Raw genomic sequence first — 17,914 nt, 5'->3', positions numbered from 1 at the left:
TATTCATAAAGTCCCATACTTGTTATATTACTAGGAGACTGTTGGTTAGTAAGTTTCTTTAAGATCAGAAAAAGATCAGAATAGTCTTCTGTTGATGTGCAAGAATTGTAATTATAGTTTCACAGTCTTCCTGCATCTGACTGGGAGGTATTCATGCATCTGTTTTTGATACAGAGGTAAGACTCAGATAAGTGAACCTCAGCAAGATCAGAGATTGAAAAGAGCTAGATGACATAAAAACAGTATTCCTTTGTTTTAACATTTCTCAGTAGTTTAGTCCTTAGGATAGGGTTTGTTGTAGAGGAAATATACCCACTCTGAGGGAAACCATTTTATGTATAAATATTGAGAAATGCAATCTTAAAAAACAAACAAACAAACAAAAAACCAGAACAGGACAAAGAGACGATGGAAGATACTGCATGTAAAAATAGCTTATATTGCTGAATTGTAATAAATCTAAGACAAAAATGTATGCTGACTCCAACTCATCACGCAGAGCATTTAAGTCTGTATAAAGAAATGTCCCTTATAATTCACGTCCTAATTCATGAGAGAGTTTAAAACCATGAACTAACACCCAATTAGAGAAGTTATCCATATGCTTAAAAACATAAGAGTAATTATAAATCAGCATTTAAAAATGCATGTATGGAAAATGTAAGCTTGAGAAGTTTGCTTAATGAAATCCAGCTGAAGAGTGGGCCAGTTGATACAAGCCATCCTACTACACAGGATGGCCACAGTATTCTTAGTTGTTGGATATAAAGGGAAATGAAGATCTAAGATTTTTTAGGTAAGACCATAAATGTTTTCTCAGATTGTCTTTTACTACTATCCAAGAGAAAACTTGCGATTCAGTATAAACTACAATCTTCCATAAACTTAACACAGAATTAGCTATACTACAAGATGTAAAAGAACAACCATACATCCAACAAGAATAAGGTACTGCAGCAAATTTGTCAACATGGTTAACAGCTTTTTGAAACATGGGACCCACATAAGGTATGACAGAGCAGGCATCCCAATGGGAGTGGGTTTTTAGAGTTTTTTCTGAAGCATCACTTTTCTAAAGTGATTTTTTTTCTGAGAAAAAAATTAAAACCACTTGATTGCTGTTAAATGAAACAACATTTCTATAGCAATTTTTGAGTAACTGCCAGAGAAGGGCCCAATAAAAGTAAGTATTCATTAAGTACTACCTAATTATAGTCTAATCCAGATTGATCTATCAATTCCAACCAGGTGAACACCTCTAATTTTAATGATTGTGAAGAATTAAGTACACTGGTCAGAATAACTGCTAATTATTCTGCTAATTATTTTAATTTTAAAAGGAGGATGCAATGGAAATGATCTGCTACAGCTTTGCAAAGCTACTGCAATATTATAAGGTTGAGCAGAGGGTGATTCCCTAATTCCAGTGATTTTTAACAAAACTTAATAGGTTGTAGCAAGAGATACCCAGCAAAATGTTTTTCTCCTCCTGAATCACAGCAGTTTCAAACTGCTGATCGTTTCCAGAGATTAAATGCCAGTATATGCCCCCATGATATTTGAAATCATATCCAAGTCTTAATCGTGAGACCAGCAGGACCACGCAGTGAAGAAGCAGTTCTGAATTTCACTGTCTGAGGACTTCTGCTTCCTGTGTTGACCACCCTTTCTTCTCTCAAACAGTAACAGACATCTGAAACCAAACAGGGAGTAGCCATAGCAAATCACCCAGACAATACAACCTGCAGGATCACCTTCCACTTAAGAGAGATGACTAATCACTGTCCACACAAATTCCTAGAGCACAGGCCTGTACATTTAACTGTAGAAATGTAGGTGCTTGTAAGAAGAACTAGCCTGAAGAACATCCCACAACCTGACAAATCATAACTATTTTGTGTATTACAGATACCTAACTCCATGTGCCCTGTGAAAAGTGGAACAGAATGACTGCTTTTAGCTGTTAAACTCAGTAAGATTCCTGCCTACATCTCCCAAGAAGTGTACTCTACAGAAAAACAGAAATCCCAAATTCCAGCATAGTGCCAGAGCCTAGAGCTACCCTGTGGTACCTCTGAGTCATGCCCATAGATCTTTCCTATCTTCAGTACCCAGGGAACTACAAAAATCAGAATATATCAATTTACCTGAAACTAAAGACATGAACTGAGGGGAAAATTAATTTAATAATGGCACTTTAGGAACATCTATGGATTATGGCTAGAGTATAAACCCTCAGAGATACATAACTTTGCATTAGAACTTGCCTGCTTGTTTGTTGGTTTTGTTTGTTTTGTTTTGTTTTTTAAATCAATTTAGCATTACTTAAAAGGAAATGTAGTCAGAGTTCATATACATACCCTCTGCTTCTCAGGGTCAACGTATCGAATGCCAAAATAGTCTTTCTCCAGCAAGCTGTAATAGTTGCAGATGTGATCTATGAGAAACTGACCTTTAGTTTCCCTCTGTAAAAAGAGAAAGAATTGATATATTATTCTGAGTCTTCTGAACTTGCTGTCTATAAATTTTAAAAAAATCTAATCAAAGCTTCAAAGAAAATGGCACATGAAATTTGTTGTTATTCAGATAAGGACAAGGATTTGAGCATTCATCTCCTCTAAAAGATGCAGCAGATTAGTGATCTGCACATTCACAAACTGATTCATTAAGAAAATATCCCTAGTCCTGCCTCAGGAAAACTCATGCTACTCTAATAGCTGTACATTTATAACATTTAATGTATTACTAGTAACCATATTTCCACCTGACGCTATAATGGCATAACAGATACCCATTTACATATGGAATTTTAAAACAGCATGTGCTCTTTTCTGTCCCCCAAATTTGCAAGCAGTTCTGGCAGATCCTTACACAATGCCCACAACAAAAGAGACCTGATCCTTCATTCCCAGACAGCACTACAGTACAAGGAAGAAATGCCCAAATGACTGAAAGAAATGTTTTCATCTTTGCATTGTCACTGGGTGAATATAGCCTTAAGGAAATTTACTGTCCATATGATGTTTAGTTTAATCTCATTCTTTATTTCTGCTTTCTTCAATCTCAACATTGTGTTTCATTCAGATCTAATTGCGGCTTACCAATACCTGAAGGGGCCTACAGGAAAGATGGTGAGGGACTGTTTATCAGGGAGTGTAGTGACAGGACAAGGGGTAACGACCTTAAGCTGAAGGAGGGTCGATTTAGATTAGATGTTAGAAAGAAATTTTTTACTGTCACGGTGGTGAGGCACTGGAACAGGTTGCCCAGAGAAGCTGTGGCTGCCCCCTCCCTGGAAGTGTTTAAGACCAGGTTGGATGGGGCTTTGGGCAACATGGTCTAGTGGAGGGTGTCCCTGCCCATGGCAGGGGGTTGGAACTAGATGATCTTTGAGGTCCCTTCCAACCCAAACCATTCTATGATTCTAATGTGATTTTTTTTTTTTCCCCTGAATTGTGATGTGTGTGATTATTAACATTGGGCTTAAGCTGTTCTGCTAAAACAGTCCACTCTAAGCAGACAAAGGTGCTTCACTGTGTTGCAGTGTCAGGTCTCTGCGTTTCTTTCCCTCTACCTGTCTACCCCTGTCCTGCACTGAGATGCCTCTGCTGTGGACCAGGTAGAGAGTTTGCAAGATTCCACCCTTTGCTGACATGAAATAACTTGAACTTAGCTCTTTAATGTCTAGAAAATAGAAACTACACAGGATATGCTATCACATTACATAAAAAAATGACTTAATCGTTCCTCCAAACGGCTGCCTGAAAACTTTAATGCTACCCCTTATTCAACCTTTCTTAAGAAGCTAATAGGCAATTTAAACCATAAACAGCATGACTAGGCAAAAATGAACAGATAGCTCCTGCCTTCTCAAGATACTTTAGAAAATTGGACATTGTTACCACCTGCATTTCACATAGGAGCAGCTGAGGCAAAACCAGTGCCGTGACCTGTCCAAGGTCACACGCTACAGGGCAGAGGAAGCAATGGCCTCAGGAAGCCTCCTGTGAGACCTACTGCTTCCCACAGAAAAAAATGACACATGCTTCAAGACTGGAGCATTAGGAAAGAATACAATCTGTGAACTCCTGATCTATTTTCTTATCTTTATAATTATGAAAGAATTCTGTGGTGGATACAGTTGCTTATCCTTTCGCTCCCATCATTGAACAAATAGACTAACAAAATAAAAAGCTCCCTCAGTTAAGGCACTGATGGAGAGCTGCACGGAGAGCAGTGCGCCAGGGCTCCTGCGGCCGTCCCCTTCCCTGCCACGTGGACCTTCTCTCCTCCCAGATTCACTTCCCACCACAGGGGAATTGTTACTTTCGCTATAGATTTCTTTTTCCTAGACATGGGGGGCTCTACTTCTCTTCCTGCTGTGTAAGCCATCACTTCCACTACTCCTTTCTTCCTCCACCTTCTACCTGCTATGTATTTACCCCTCATTATGTGTCCTTTACTCTTCCATATGCTGCTATGTGCCTGAAGGATGTCACTGCCTTGTCTGCGCCATGGTATTTCTGTACTTTGTTTTCCTATTTTTAAAAAGCCAGTGTCAAAGGATGCTAACCCAATTTGTCTGTTTGCTGTACATGCTCACTCAACCTCATGCTTTGTGCCCTGCACTGCTACCTTTTTCCCTGTAACACAGCTGCAACAAGTTTCCTTCTGAAATTATTTCTTTCCAGCCTTGGTACATTTAAACACTGATTTGTTTGCTGTTGAGAGTGGTTAACACATACACTGACATTCTTCTGTACTGTACCCAGTTATAAGTACAGGCATGCTAGTGGCAGCGCAGAGAAAACTTTCCTCAAAAGGCAAAGCCAGTATCAAAGATTGAAAAGTGCAGAAAGAAAACTGCCACTCCCCCTGTGACTGACAAAAAAAGGTCTGCACTTATACAGTCACGTCTCAATGAAGTAGTTTCTAGCTTAAAATCTTGGAAGTGTCTGCAAACTTTTGTGACTAAGCAACAAGCAAGACCGTCAAAATATTAAGACAAAACTGCACAGTGACATTTCAATACAAAGGCAGTAGGAAAAAATTTGAACACAGATGTGAAATTCAAGTTGCACACAGTTTTAAGATGAATCTACAAATAGAACTGGGGAATAACAGCTATTAGTTGACTCAGGTACAGTCAAACATGAAAATAGATTTTACTGACAACTGTACAAAGAAATCAAATTTTTAGAACACTGGAAATGAGGAAATCAGACTAGTCTTATTTTTGTCTGACAACATTAGAAGGTGTTACTGGACAAACAGTCAATAAATCTACTAACTTCTACAGGTTCACATCCTAACTCATTCATTTAAAAACCCCTTTGCTTCACCCACCTAAATAAATAACCAAAAAGTTTTCTGAGTTCTTGAGGAATTTGATAAAAGGCTAGGGCACACGGAGCGTTGCAACGCTCTCTTTCTAAAATGAATTGATGCCCTAGTTTTCTTGCTTGAAAGATAGATGATGGAAACATACCAAACAAAAAAAAGAGCAAATGAACAAAAGCCTCCAAGCTAAATCCATGTTCTACGAATCCTTAAGCCCTCCATAGATAAATAAAAGGGACTAGTAAATAACCTCACCCTCGGTTAGTACACACTTCAGTTAACGGTGCTACTCAGTCCGGCTTCAAGTTCTACGTGACTCATTACCAGAAAAAAAAATCCAAGATGGATAGAAATGGCTAAATAGGCACATACATAATGAGTGTTCTCATAAGAAATACTGTTGTAAATGTTCCACTATTATGCTTTTTAAATACCCAAAATTTGAAAAACTTCAGATCATAATTGATACACAGAGGAAAATACTTGATGTGGCACAGAGAACCTCAAGTCTGAATTCATAATAGATAGTGTGGCAAGTAGGATGGGCAATGGTTGTTCATTTTGTTTTCTGCAAACAGCATCCATAAATATTTTCCACATTTCTCTAACAATGCTCCAAATTCTCCTGAGCTTTAGAATCTGATGATCTTTCTCGTCTCCTGTGTTCTTTGATACACTTATTACACATTATAGTACAAAAGAATATATTAAATCCAAAGCTCATTCTCATTTGTGAAAGAATATGGATAAATTAAATTAGAAGCTGCCAGTCATCCACAACAGAGCACAGGAATGAATTTGGGTCACAGAATAATGAATACAAAACATTGCCTGAAATTTCAGACAGTTGCCATATAGCTTTCTAATTAAGTGATCCTTTAAAAACAAAACAAAACAAAAAAAAACAACACAACAATAAAAAAACCCCCACCCCAAACCCCGATATACCAATACAGTACTTTGAAGCAATTCAGAAAAGTATATTTATGCTACATTTCAGCATATTTGCCAGAAATGAAAAAATGACATCATTTTAAAAAAAAAAAAAAAAAAAGCGCCATTATTTGAAAAACTACTGAAAAATGTCAGAAACAGACCACAGGAATTTGAGAGCAAAAATCAACTCAGATTTTTAAAAGCTTCACAGCTGAAATCTTTGATAATTATATAACAATTCAACCAAAAGTCATCAACTATTCTCAGTCAGAGAACACCAACCCAGGCAGAAACAAGAGTCACTAAAGTGTGCAAGAAAGAGAACCAAAATGTCCTGGATTGTAATCAATACATTGTTTTCAGTGAAAGAATACCAAGTTAAACAAGCCACTTTTTTCTAAGTCTAATTCAAATACAACACCCAGCTATCTCAACTGAGATATATTCTATTTCAGATTTTTGTAACCCACACTCTATGAAAAGTATTTTTTAAAATGGCTTTAAACAAAGTCCTATCATGTAGCCATTCCACATACACACACAAAAATAGGCTTTTGGAGATTCCTGTAAATAATTTGAGGAATAACTCTCTGATTTGCTTAGATAAATTGGCACAGACAAGATGAGTATGTTTTCCCTAAAGCTGCATTTGAATATCTGACCTTAATACCAGTAAAATCCCAGAACAAATCCCAACACACATGCAAGGGATATAAGGCCATGTAAATGACAGAATCCCTGAACACCGAAGGTCAGCTTGCAAGTAGCTGGTAAACTCTGCTTTTTAAGCTGGATCAAAAGTTTTCTTTTCTATTGAAACAAGTATGTATCAAATTAAACTAGCAGCTGTTGCAAAAGAATTAAGCAAAACAAGGGACATTCTCCACTCCAACAAAACATGAAAACATGACCATACAGAGTCCTCCATTGGCAGACTCACAGGACAACCTGAGTTCCTTCCTTAGCTCTAGGAACCAAGTAAGACACTGCAGAGGTGCCTCATTTCACTACCAGACACTATTATTATGGCTTCTATTTCTGCAGCTCTGCAAGTTTATGACTGACTAACCCAATTCCTTGGTAACTCCACTGTTACGCAGAAGCTAATCCAAACAAAAATCTCCATGGCTCGAGAGCAGTTTCAGTCTAACACAATATCCCAATCTCGTGCTTGCTTTGGGGATTTCTTTTCTTTTTTTATTCCTAGTTTCTTTGTGCAAGTTAAAAAGCAAGAGAGAGTGTATCTTGTTCTGCCAATTTAACCCTTCTCCAATGACGTAAAATGAGACCACAAAACATTTGTGACTGTTTCGCAATTCTGAAAGTGAGAGGAAAACCATTTATAGCAGTTTAAGATCTTGCATTCAGTGAAGCGTTTTCCCTATTTGCATCTGCTTCACTCTGGAGTTGTGTGTCTATTTATCTGAATGTCGTCACAAGGAAGAGCAAGAGTCACAAGCAGATTAAACACAATGCTTCTGCTCTGTTATCTAACCACTGAAGTCCTGCCAGCTGTGCTTAGGCCCATCAGGAAGCCACTGACATTACTAAGAAGCAGTGCAGAGTCATAAACACAGTGTTTATTTGTACCGGGGATTTCAATCCTCATCCCACAAGTGTCTTTACTTGTGTGGACAGTTCCCAACAGTGACCCTCTGTGTACAGCTATTCACATAAGTAGCTTTAAGTGTTTACTTATGTGTAAATCCACTCAAAAAAAAAAAAAAAAAAAAAAGGAAAAAAAGGTAAATTCAAACCACAATTAAAACAAAATTCCAATATTTCTACTTAAATAAATGGAAAGTTCCGGCTCTCAGACAAGACATAAATAATGTCTGATTTTGTATGCTTGTTTTCTTTACTGTGTAACATATTTTGAAGTTTATGGATGTAAAAAAACCCTAAATACATGAATTCAAGAATAATTGTAATACCACCATAGAATGAAACCTAACCAAGTCAGAAAAATGGACAAAACCAAGAAGTTCCTCTAAGGCAAAAACGTAATTCAAAAAGCAGCTTTACCCACTGAAAACTGAAATAGTATAGTTGTCTTGACAATACTTGACAAAAATGATAAAAAGCAACAGAGATTTGCAGAGCTAAACTACCTCCTCGACTGCCACCTCTCATACTTCTGACTCCTCTTTGGACGTCTTCCTCCAGTGATGAGATCATACTTCTTCTAGACTTTTCATGAGAGAAACACCTTGAATCCCAGCAGGCACACATCTTCCATTTCATCAACAATTATTCTATAGTTCAGTATCGGGTCCTGCTCTCGTACACAGAAGTGTGGCTGTAAAAGGACATCTGGGAGCAATTCTCTGTTCATGTCAGTTTTGGAACATATGTCATCATATTTGCATTTGTTTCCAGTGGCACAGCAAAAAAGATCACTAAGCATCACCATTGGACTGGGACACGTGCTATGGGAACAGCAGCGATTTAATATCCACCCTTCAGAGCCGAATAGGGAGGAGGGTTGAGGGTATGGAGAAGGAAGACAACCTGGCATGCCCGAATTTTGCCGTATCTTCTAGATAAATTAAGTACCACCCAAATAGCAACATCAAGAAAAGAATCCTGATTCTGCAGCAACCAAAGGCAGCCAGGCGGAATGGGCTCAGCTCCAGCCTGGCAACGTTGGGCCAGCCCTAACCCGGACAAGCTCCAAGGCCCTGGGCAAATTTCTTACAGCTCTTTGGATTATGGATTCACTGAGATTACACATGACAGTAACTACTCGCAAGACAGATGCACAGACAACCTCTTTGCCTGTTTTGCTCCATTTTTGGAAACAGTGATAGGAATATCCTTCTGTGGATGCTTCACAAGAACTGGACAATGCCTTCAAAATATAAAGAACAATTTAAAACATGCCTGTTTCATTCCGCAATTAAAATGCTATAACCCTTCAAAAGGATTTCCTTCCTGCTCATAATCAATACCCTCCTGGAAGTTTATTATACAGCATTTAACTGGAAAATTTTCTCAGTTGTAAGAAGGGCCAGCTGTAACTTTTTTGTTGTTGTTGTTAAAGTTTCAAAATAAAAAATTATAACAAACTGTTGTTGATAAAACCCAGTTTGGAACTCACAGATTTTATTTTAGAAGCAAAGTATTTATCACAAAATTTTCTTTTCTTTACAGTGAGGAGTTAATTGTATTTCTACCTGAAGCAAAGAAAGAAGATCAGTCTAATAATTTTTAATGAAAAATGCAAAAACAGACATTGCAATAAACCAGTTGGCATTTACTTAATTACAAGAGTCCTCTTCCACGCATTATTTTGTATGAATTACCTCTTGCAAATTATATACTTCATTCTGTATAGTCAATTACCTAACCATAATTTGTATCAATATTTTCTAATTCTAGAATGTAGAGGAGGATGGATTTTTTTTAATCTGTGTCTCTTAATACATTTTATTATGTATAAATTCACTTATTTCATTACACAATGTTATGAAATTAGCTTTTGTAAAAAGATTTTACCTGCATACATCCAGATCTTTCTAAGCAACTCCATCACTCATCAGTTCTGGCAGAAATAAATCAAAGAATGTGCTCTCAGTAGCAAAGTTTTCGTTGTCTTTGTTTAACTGAAGGGAAACAGCGGCCCCCTACTACATAGTTGGAAATTCAGCCTCAACATCATTCACTTCAAATGGCATCCAGGTGGAGGCCATCCAGGTGGAGCTGACTGACAAGGCACAGGCTCAAGAAATGGGAAGAATGGAGGCATGTATGGGAAAATCCTCCTCTAGGGAGGAGAGCGGCAGCCCAACACGGTAATGGACAAAGCAGAAATACACCTTATGATACAAAAACATACTGGGGGAAGAACTATACTTGCTTTTATTTATCTACTCACTTCCTGAATAAAACTCGTGGAATATGCATATCTTCCTAATAAGTCCCCTAATAAGACAAGCAACCAGCATACACGCTTCCCTTAGCTGCACTGCTTTCACAGCACAATTTCAGCACAGAGCTTCCCAGGCATGTATACCGCAGAAATGCACAGTGACGCAACAAAACCAACTCACTCAAAACTAACAGAAGTAAAACTTCAGGTTCTAATTACCATCTTATTTTACCCTCATTTGAAGTGGGAAAGACTTTCAGGGGAAAAACATAAAGTATGTGAATACATGAGTGAAAGCATTAGAGAATTAATGCCCATTTTATTTCATAGGGAATTTAGCATTCAGTAGTGATAACCTTTGCCCACAAGAACACTTCATGCCTGAGACACAAACTACCCGTACTCCTCTGGTTTTAGAACTCCTTTGCTAACCTGGAATGGGTCTTGAAGAACATAATTTTTACAAAGGTATCAGTCTTTACACTCAAATTTCTGAGCCCTTTTAATTACCAGTTTAGCCCCAAGTGCTATATATTAATTAATAGGACTAAATTAAAAATAAAAAAAACCCCACAAAACCACAACCAACCACAATACATCTCCAAGTTAAAGGAGAAAGCAAAGAAAAAAGGAGAAAAATGTCTATGCTGAGAAAAAAACAAATAAGTGGAGAGCAATTTCAAGGCTGTATGTGTGAACGTAGCTGTGGAAGCTCTATTAATCTTAAATGAAACTGCATGGCTAAATGTACACAGCATTGCAAATCTACCCAGAAATATGTGCTGTAGTGAGGTCAGAAATATATTCGTCAAAGATGATTCCTTTTGTGTGCTACCTCAATTGGGAAATGAAGACAGTTATTCAAGGTTACATACTTTTCTTTAGTTTTGCACTATTCATTTGCAACAGATGGTCAGTTTTGTCCATACAGCAGCATATTTTTGCCCTCTCTTGAATTAGAGGTTATTGTTGGATGATAGTGGTCAAATAATAAAAGATGAAGGGGAAAAAGAAACAATTACACCATAGAAAAATTACACAATGTCAGTCCTGTGCAGTGGAAACTATCATAAATACAAAATCATATGGAAAATGAAAATTGTATTCTACCGCACAGTAAAACCTGGACAGCAGGAGTGAACACAGACAATAGCTTTCACACAATCAGCTCTCAACCTCAGTGCTACTCTGCAAGTAAATTACTCTGACCCATGAGTAAATTATAAATGACAAAAAGAAATATTTGTAGTTCACGTACTGCAGTTCTCAAAAGTCACTGGCAGGCAGGCAGGCACTGAAGAAACCACAAATGCAATATTCATTTACAGGGCTCATCATTGTTTTCTGTCCCTCTGCACATGGGCAACACTTGACCATATAGGTTTTATGTCCCTGAAGTGATGGCTTCGCAGAAGGTTTGCAGCATTAACTGCTCACTTCTGGTAACAGCTTCCATTAGTGCAGCATTCGTGATGCTATCTGAGGCACTATTGATTTCTTAAAAGGAACTGAGTGCTTCTGTCAACAAATCATTTTATTCAATATCCAGCATTGGTCGGCAAAGCTAACTCCGCTTTCTCTCTTGCACCCTCAGCATCAAAACTAACTTGGAAGATACAGCTAGGACACACCATCATGCCCCTTCACAGCTACATTTCAGGGCTCAGCGGTATGTGCTGAACCCCAAGCATGGTGAGGGTCATGCAGGAACAGCCACACCGTTGTTTCCACACCAAGTGGGAAAGTATGATCACAGGAGGGACGGGTGAGTTGGAAGAAGAGATGAGCAGAGCAGAGGAGGTGCTGTTGCCAAAGGGCAGTTGGTGCCCCTTTAAGCACTGGTAACGGCACCTCAGCTGGTATCCCTCACCCCCCCAGCTTGGGGTTACCTCCCACGTTCCTCTCCTCTTCTCACAGGGAAATACAGCACAAAAGTTTGCAAGCGTGACATGGAATGTGCATGCACTGGGCGGGAGGGAAGGAGAAATAAAAGGAAGATCATAGAATATAATCCCTAGAGGGAGAGATTTCCTAACTGCTGAATTAATGCCCATTTGAAAGGCTATTAGAGTGATGTGCGAGGCTAAGAGCTTACATAAATAACAGAATACATGGCTAGATATTACGGGAACTTGATCCATCGTTACATGGATTACTCTAGAATCACAAGCCCAGCTGTGTAGTCAGTGATCTGGCAATATCAACTCTGAAGCACGCTGAATCTCTACAAGTGCTGCAAATCACAGATAATGTCTCCTGACAGACAAGACCCTCAACCACGGTGATGAAGTCAACAGCTCCCAGTGAACCAGCTCAAAGTGTAACTCATACACTAATCTGATGTGATAAGGGCCTAGATAAAAACTTTTGGCTAACTGAAGAATCCTCACCCTGCTATGCACTTGAACTGCCTGATAGTCATACCATATAATCATATCATTAATGCCTCAGAGGACACTTGTCACAACACTTTCTGAGGATATCTAAAAACGTCTTTATGGACTGCAAGAGAGTGAGGACGCACAAAAAGCTTTCTCACCTTTTACTAATTTAGAACCATCAATACACTTTTTCTTTCAAATACTCATCTTGCTCACCTGCCCAAGGTAAGGAACTCCTTCCTGAGAAAACTATTTGGTCTTTATTAATACTGCACTATGCTCTCTCAGTTTTCACATGTGTTTTGACTGCAGAAATTTTGTAAATTGAACAATCATGTTGACTTATTTTCCACTCGCCATAGTGTTTTATTCTTTTATTTTCGTTAGGCAAACTGACAGAATAATTTTAGCATGAAAAATAATTTCCAAGCTGCTCAACTAGTGCCTTATACACACACACACACAAGTGTATTTTACTGTTAAAAATAACTATACAGAAAGGAACCTTCCATCAATATTTCCCCCCACCTCCCCTGTATGAATCCCAGCTGTTAAATGCTTGTTGTGAAGGAAAGAAACAACATTAAATTTGTGGGATTAGACGTCCAATCTTAGAAAAGCAGATGTATGGTAGATTGAAAACAATGGAGAAAGAAGTCCTCCAGAAGCATTCCTTGGACATAGCGCCTACATCAGTGCACCCCAATGGTATTTAATAAAAGCCAGCTATTGACAACAGAGGAACTCATTCTCTGTCATACAAGCTTCTGTCTCTATGCAAAAAAATAGTTCCCAGTTCACGATTTTTTTTTGTAGTAGGAGGAGCTGGATTGATTTTTTTTTTTTCTTTCTTTCTTTCTTTCTCTGTTTCTGGAGGTCATTCAGTCCTTGAAAGCCACACAAATTGCCTCATTAGCACTACTTAAAATAAGACCTCTATTTGATAACACAGCCAGCACTCCCCCTGCATTTGTAATCTTCACCTCACAAAATTACAACTGCCATAAGTATATTTTTTTACTCTTTTAAGAACAATTAGATATAATCCAGATTTAAAACAAAAAATATGTCTTTTAAATATCAGCACAAAAGACACAATGCATTTTAAATAATGGCAAAAAATACAAACAGAGGGTTCTACAGGCTTGTTCCATTAACCACAGCTGCAAAAAAGAAGATAATAAAGCAATACATTTTACAGGTCTCATAACAAACAGATTGTTTATCCCTTACTAGATTCCACTTTTCCCCCTTACTCTGTCAGATTCAGCTTCATTCTTTCTGTTCTGTGCCCAGACTTCCTGTTCCCACGCACTCAGCAGAGATCAAAGGCAAACTGACCTAGCTTTTTACTGTTTCGGTAACTGGTCTGTTTTCTGCATCTTTGAGTCATGGTACATATCCACACATTATTAAAATGCATCCTTTTTAACTAAGTTAAAAGTTAACTCATGACACTTGATTCTTTTCAGCAGTAGTTACTCTTGTGTCTCTTTTAAGATCAGCACACACACCCCCCACACCCCCCCCGGATAAATCCTAGGACACTGCAAACATTTCTCAAACCTGGTAACTGGAAAGCATAGCCCTGAATTACGTATCAAATGACAACTCACTTTTCCCAGTGCAAACTCTAACCTCACAGAAACACTGTATGTGTACATGCAGGACACAATTTGCTGTCTTTAGTATTTATAACATTTTAGATCTCTGCTGAAACTGAAGAAAAAAAAGAAGAAAAAAGAAAACTTTCAGAATATGTGTTTAAACATTGGGAGTTGTCTGACATGTTCCACAGTAGCTGACATTTAAGAAAAGCATTGTAAAGTCACTCAGTTTATTGCATATGATGCAGACGATGTTTATGCACACTGACCAGTTTCCCTCAGCTACCCACATCGCCTATTGCAATTGAACAAAAAACTCATTAAAAAAAAAAAAAGAAGAAAGAAAGAAAGGACCAGAGGAAGATACTGAACTGGATCACCTGTATTCATTTTACTATGTGTAGTGGTGGATAAGAAAGCCATACAGTGAAAACTACATGCTCTACACAATTAGGCAGTGCATAGTTCTCACAAGCGTCTTCAAAGAAGTCAAATTCTAACACAAAAAATTTAAAAAAAAAAAGTAAAAGTGCCTTGTTTACAGGTATTTAAGCACCAAAGCAATTTTTTTGGAATTAAAGTCCTATTCTCACACCAGTGGTTAAGGGGTGGGGACAGACCTGGCAAAAATTGTAAGTTACTGTTAACATTCATAAATATATTGTACAGCTGGTTCCTAAGTCACCAGTTGCATCAGAAGGTCTCTCTTCACATTCCTGTCACATTTAAAGTAAAAGCAGAGTAGCAGCAAATGTCAGGACCAAAACCGAGCAATTTGACAATGGAGTGAACAGGTTTGAATATTATCTCAAGATAAAAAGTTACGTAAGGTTTCTTTTCTCCCCTCTGAGTGTTGAAAGATCTGTGCTGAATGTCTTGTAATTTGGGAGCAGACTAAGACTACATGTTCCCTTCTCTTCACCGAGATCATCTATGGCTGCTACAGGCTTACATGAAAAAAAAAAAAAAAAATTCTCTTTAAAACTCTCTTAAGAAAGAGCTAGATCCAGCACAAGGCTGACATGCAGATTATAACAAGCAAAGCTCTGACAGCTTCATACCTGCCGTGCCAAAACTGACTGCAAAACCTCAGGATGTATTTATTTTATAATGATTCTCTTTTTCAAAACTGGAGAAGTTACGTAAATGAGCAGGTGACACGAAAGGAGAAAAGGTACCTTTGTCTTACAGCATAAGGCAACTTTTTGGATTTCGCTTTCTGTCTGACACAGTGAAGAAAAAAGGACTTTTGGGAAATAAAGCAAGAAGTAAACCAGTATGGGAACTGGCAAGGGAGCGAGCAGACATTTCAGTGCCCTTGCACCCTTGCTGTGGGATGCAGCAACCATAGCCATGTGCCCTAAGTACAAGCGTGAGCAGCAAGCAGAAGGCAGGCAGAGAAGCAGGGGAAGACTTCAACAAGTGCACTTCCGTCAGTACCTCAAACCCAACCATCTTCATGTGTTCTCCAAAGGGCCTTAGGGAAAGGACTGCACTCCCAAATCAGCTGAGAAAGCACCAGAGTTAAGCGTAACCGTATCAAAGACACGTGAGACCCAGTAAACCAGGATGTATTCTTCTACATAAGGTGGAAGATCTCCTTTTATCCAAGGCGTTTAAACCCTAGTGCAGGAGTGATACCCTGCTGTTGTCCTGCCCTGTCCCACCACCTGATCCTCTCTAACCCTTCCCAGCCCTGCCTATCTTCCTCTTTGCCACACAATAGCGGGCATCCAGCCTCAGTCCGTGCGGCTGGGAAGAGCACATCGAGACATCCAACAGCCAATATGCTCTGAAGCTTTGTCTTTGCCACCCTCTATCAACAGAAAACAGAAACCCAAAAGTAAATGAACGTCAGCTTGCAAGCTCTGAGCATTTGTCTGTAAGGTACACAGCGTTACAGGCAAGACATGAAAGCAGGTGTAAGTGCTTTCTGACAACTGTCAGAAAGCAAGGATTGAGCACACCCTCAGCAAGTTTGCCGACGACATCAAGCTGCGTGGTGTGGTCGACATGCTGGAGGGAAGGGATGCCATCCAGAGGGACCTTGACAGGCTGGAGATGTGGGCCCATGTGAACTGCATGAAGTTCAACAAGGCCAAGTGCAAGGTCCTGCACAAAGGTCAGGACAATCCCAACCTAAACTACAGGCTGGGCGAAGAATGGATTGAGAACAGCCCTGAGGAGAAGGACTTGGTGTTGGTTGATGAACGGCTCAACATGATCCAGCAATGCATGCTTGCAGCCCAGAAAGCCAACCATATCCTGGGCTGCATCAAAAACAGCATGACCTTCAGGTCAAGGGAGCTGAGACTCTCCCTTTACTCCACTCTCGTGAGACCCCATCTAGAGTACTGCATCCAGCTCTGGGGTCCCCAACACAAAACAGACATTGCGCTGTTGCAGCGAGTCCAGAGGAGGCCACGAAGCTGACCAGAGGGCTGGAGCACCTCTCCTGTGAAGACAGGCTGAGAGAGTTGGGGTTGTTCAGCCTGGAGAAGAGAAGGCTCCAGGGAGACTTTATAGCAGCCTTCCAGTACCTGAAGGGGGCTTACAAGAAAGCTGGAGAGGGACTGTTTACAAGGGCATGTAGTGACAGGACAAGGGGTAATGGGTTTACGCTGAAGGAGGGTCGATTTAGATTAGATGTTAGAAAGAAATTCTTTACTATGACGGTGGTGAGGCACTGGAACAGGTTGCCCAGAGAAGCTGTGGAGGCCCCCTCCCTGGAAGTGTTCAAGGCCAGGCTGGATGGGGCTTTGGGCAACGTGGTCTAGTGGAGGGTGTCCCTGCCCATGGCAGGGGGTTTGGAACTAGATGAGCTTTAAGGTCCCTTCCAACCCAAAACATTCTGTGATTCTATGATGCTATGAACTACTGAAGCATACAGCTTCACAGTGAGGTTGAAAGGCATTTCAATAATTAAATGACAATATTTATTTCTACATATGACTATTTAAACAGTGACCTCACTGAGTCCCTGCAGTACATACTCATATATAGCCATTTTGGAGAGCAGCAGATAATAGTCTTGAAATATTAATTTAAGATCCTATAATAGCAATGGCCAATAGACCAAAAATGCTGACCATCATCATGCGTTCAGCTCATAAAAGGCACTTCCTCTTCTAGCTTATAATGTATACAATCACCTATACATTATATCTTTGATACCTCTCACACAAACACACACTATGCTTTTTAATGCTTATGTGTCTATACACACATGTACACATACACACTTTATACCTAAATACGTAAGAAAGATGTCAAGAAAAATGACTAAAGGATTCTAAAATTAGAAAAGGCCATTAGATCATTTGGCTGGCTGTATAATTTGCAATATACAATTTTATCCAATTTACGTCTCATACCAGCCAGCTTTATCTTTTGTCAAGCTCAATAATTGCATTTTTTCTACAGCGTGTCTTCAGCTGAGGCAGTCAATCTTGATTTAAAGCTTTCTAAAAAAAAGAGGTTGAAAATCAGCAGATTCTGTTGCTGGTTTATTCTACTGTGTTACAAGCTTTACAAAATAAACTTGGAAAAAATCATGCTTCAGTTAAACCGTCAGCACAGCACCATGGAGCACCATAATTCCCTACAAACATTGTTACTAAAACAAAAATACTAAAAAAAAAAGAGCTAGCTAGCTATCTAGAACAATCTCCTGTGGTCAAATGGATTTAATGAAGGACCATGATCTATTTGACAGCATTCAAAAACTGTTACTTTAAAAAATATATATGCTGTCATATTTAATAATATCCACTTTCTCA

The 17,914-nt window shown here is 39.0% G+C and overlaps 1 protein-coding gene across 2 annotated transcripts in view; it reads right to left on the bottom strand.

Moving 5' to 3' along the window:
* The window catches only part of FRMD3 (FERM domain containing 3), a 146,306-nt gene that overhangs the window by 80,500 nt on the left and 47,892 nt on the right, over window positions 1–17,914 (bottom strand). Inside the window, exon 2 of one of the 2 annotated variants that reach the window (XM_075740814.1) lies at window positions 2,361–2,465. The exons of the other annotated variant lie outside the window; for it this stretch is intronic. Within the exon in view, the coding sequence (XP_075596929.1) occupies window positions 2,361–2,465 (105 nt within the window). The remainder of the gene's footprint in view (window positions 1–2,360; window positions 2,466–17,914) is intronic. 2 annotated transcript variants of the gene reach the window in all.

This window comes from Balearica regulorum, chromosome Z, assembly GCF_011004875.1.
Source record: "Balearica regulorum gibbericeps isolate bBalReg1 chromosome Z, bBalReg1.pri, whole genome shotgun sequence".
NCBI classification, from domain to species: domain Eukaryota; kingdom Metazoa; phylum Chordata; class Aves; order Gruiformes; family Gruidae; genus Balearica; species Balearica regulorum.
Note: the sequence above shows the minus strand (reverse complement) of the source record. Positions and strands in the feature narration are given on the sequence as shown.